This window comes from Phaseolus vulgaris, chromosome 1 (assembly GCF_000499845.2).
Source record: "Phaseolus vulgaris cultivar G19833 chromosome 1, P. vulgaris v2.0, whole genome shotgun sequence".
NCBI classification, from domain to species: Eukaryota; Viridiplantae; Streptophyta; class Magnoliopsida; order Fabales; family Fabaceae; genus Phaseolus; species Phaseolus vulgaris.
The window spans coordinates 21,489,139-21,491,726 of NC_023759.2; the positions used below are offsets into that span (position 1 = coordinate 21,489,139).

A 2,588-nucleotide genomic window follows, 5' to 3' on the forward strand; every position below is an offset into this window, starting at 1 on the left:
ATTTTGCAACCTTCTTTCTAGCTTCTTGAATGCCGAAAAGGCATCACTCTTTGATTCCAAGAAGAGAGTCCAAGTGAACCTAGAAAAGTCATCAACAATAACAAGAGCAAGTTATAATCTAGTTCTGAAGAACGTCATCAACAATATCAAGCTTTGAAGAGTCCAAACCCTTTGAAGGATGATGAAGCCTTGGCTGGGCTTGTTGTTGCTGTGCTGTTATAGTCTAGTTCTGGGGTAGTTTGAGTGTTGTAATCCACCCCTTGATCAAATCTAAAGCATAGGCATTCTCAATCTTTGTGAAAGTAAAATGTTTTCAAACTAAGTTAAAACAACCGATTGTTTTGTCGGAACAACCGATTGTTTATACTTAGATGTTTTGAGAAAAGATTTGAAAACTGTTTTTCAAATGGTTAAGCTGTTAAAACCAAAACAACCGATTGATTCGAGGAAACAACCGATTGTTTCTTTTGGGACCATAACAGAAAAACTGTTTTATCTTTGACTGAGCTTTAAATGTATTAACTAATTACGCTCCAGTCATTAAATGTTTTGACTAATCTTTTAATTCAATTTAAGAGTTTGTTAAGATTTGACAACAAACTACATCTTTGAATAAATTCAGAAAAACAGATTTGAGAATCAATCTTTGACAAGTTTTTGCTAAGAGTTTTTGTGTTTTTCAAAGAGCTGAGATTGCTGAAAGTTTGTGATTAATCAAAGTTGTGGAATAGGATTCTGCTTGTATTGATTTTAGATTATCTTCTGTAACAAGTGTAATCCTGTACTCTATGAAACAAGTTTCATTTCTGTTTTTGCTGAGATTGGCTGTGTGTTCTTGAGGGGATCAAGATCAGCAATCTTAGTGTTGGTGTGTTGGCCAAGAAGAGTGTGTGTCTTGAGGTGTTCAAGGTCACTTTCTTGGTTGTGGTGTAAGTGATCAAAGTTGTGATTGCTTAGTGGATTTCCTCAGGGTTTCTGAGAAGGCTGGATGTAGCTCTGAACGAGAGCGAGGTCGCCAAAAAGAGAGGGAGTGTGGTTCCTGCTAGGCCGCGGGCCCATGCTAGAATTCAGCCGCAGAGGGTGCTGGAGACGATGGCGGCCAAGAAGGATCAAAGGACTCGCCATCCTTACGATCCAAAGAAAAACAAGGGAAGGGGCCCAGGGCGCCCTAGGGAGTTTAATCGCCCACCCAGGTACAAGTTCGTCATGGGATTGGCAGACCTGATCGCCATTCCCAACATAGCAGCCAGGCTTAAAGCACCTGAGAAAGTTGGCGACAAGGTGTTAGGACCAAAACCAAACGCATGGTGCCAGTTCCACCAGAGTTTTGGTCACACCCTTGATTCGTGTTTGGCCCTGGGTTACCAGCTCGACGATCTGGTCAAGAACGGCTTCTTGAATGACTACCTGCTGGACAAGAGGACGGGGGGTGCGTCGAGCTCTCAGCCGGCGAGCGGTGAAGGCCAGCAGCATGAAGTGCCCACCCATGGTGAGATCCACACCATCGTTGGAGGCTTCTCAGGTGGTGGATGCACTGCATCACAGCGGAAGAAGTATGCAAGGTCTGTGATGGCAGTGGATGTTTTCGAAGATCACTCGCCAGATGTGGACATTACGTTCACAAAGGAGGATCTCAGGGACGTTGTGCCTCATGACAACGATCCCATAGTTGTCTCGCTGATCACGGCGGGAAGGAAGGTCCACAGAGTACTGGTGGACTAAGGAAGCTCAGCAGATGTAATGTTCTGGCCGACTTTCACCAACTTGCAACTACCCCTTGAACAGCTAAGGCCCTATGGAGGATGCTTATATGGGTTCGCTGGCAACCAGGTGGAGGTCAGGGGGTACATTGAGTTGAGAACTATGTTCACAGACGAGGCGGCCTCGAGGACGGAGAAAATCAAGTACCTCGTCGTGAATGCCCCCTCAGCGTATAACATTCTGTTGGGAAGGCCAACCCTCAACAGAATAGGAGTTGTGCCCTCAACCAGGCACATGAAGTCATGAGAATCAAGTAAAAGAGGATTTTATTAATGAAGGAAGAGGCCATTCACCATCACACTTGAAGTTCTTCCTTCTAGTCTTCTCAAAATTAAAAGAAGACATAAAATAAAGAGAGGCCCAAGCCCAAAGCCCAAGCCCAAGCCCAAGTCCATCCTATAAAGGGCAAGGCTAAGTATTAAATAATAAAGAATATTGTTGAAGGTGCTTAGAGGGAAACATTAGAAACCTCTATTGTTAAAGCATCTTTTAGTCTTTAGTTAGGAGTCTTAGGGGGGGTGTTAGTAGATAGGTGTAGGAGTAAATAAGGAGGTGCGAAAGTGAAGGAAGAGGTCACACCTTCGTCATGTTTTGTTTTAGGCGCAAATTCTAGAAGCTTTTTGGGAGGGAGTTGTTGAATTTGTGTAGCTTATATTTCAGCACCTTAGGCTATAAATAGAGGTGCTCTCTTTGTAAATTTCAGATTTTGAATTTATCTAAAGAAACTATACTCAAAATTAGAGTGAGCATTGGAGAGCTTTTGAGCCTTCTTCTCTAGTTTTATCTTGAAGGATCATGGTTTCCTCAAGTGGCGGCTTGCACACTCA

At 43.3% G+C, this 2,588-nt stretch overlaps 1 protein-coding gene across 1 annotated transcript; it reads left to right on the forward strand.

Moving 5' to 3' along the window:
- Window positions 1–1,206: 1,206 nt before the first annotated feature.
- On the forward strand, window positions 1,207–1,722 carry LOC137815679 (uncharacterized). The gene has a single exon (XM_068618791.1). The coding sequence runs from the start codon at window positions 1,207–1,209 to the stop codon at window positions 1,720–1,722; it is 516 nt and encodes a 171-aa protein (XP_068474892.1).
- Window positions 1,723–2,588: the final 866 nt, after the last annotated feature.

Excerpts from the sequence above, each read along its gene's own strand:
- LOC137815679 (XM_068618791.1), top strand. The coding sequence starts at position 1,207 with ATGGGATTGGCAGACCTGATCGCCATTCCCAACATAGCAGCCAGGCTT.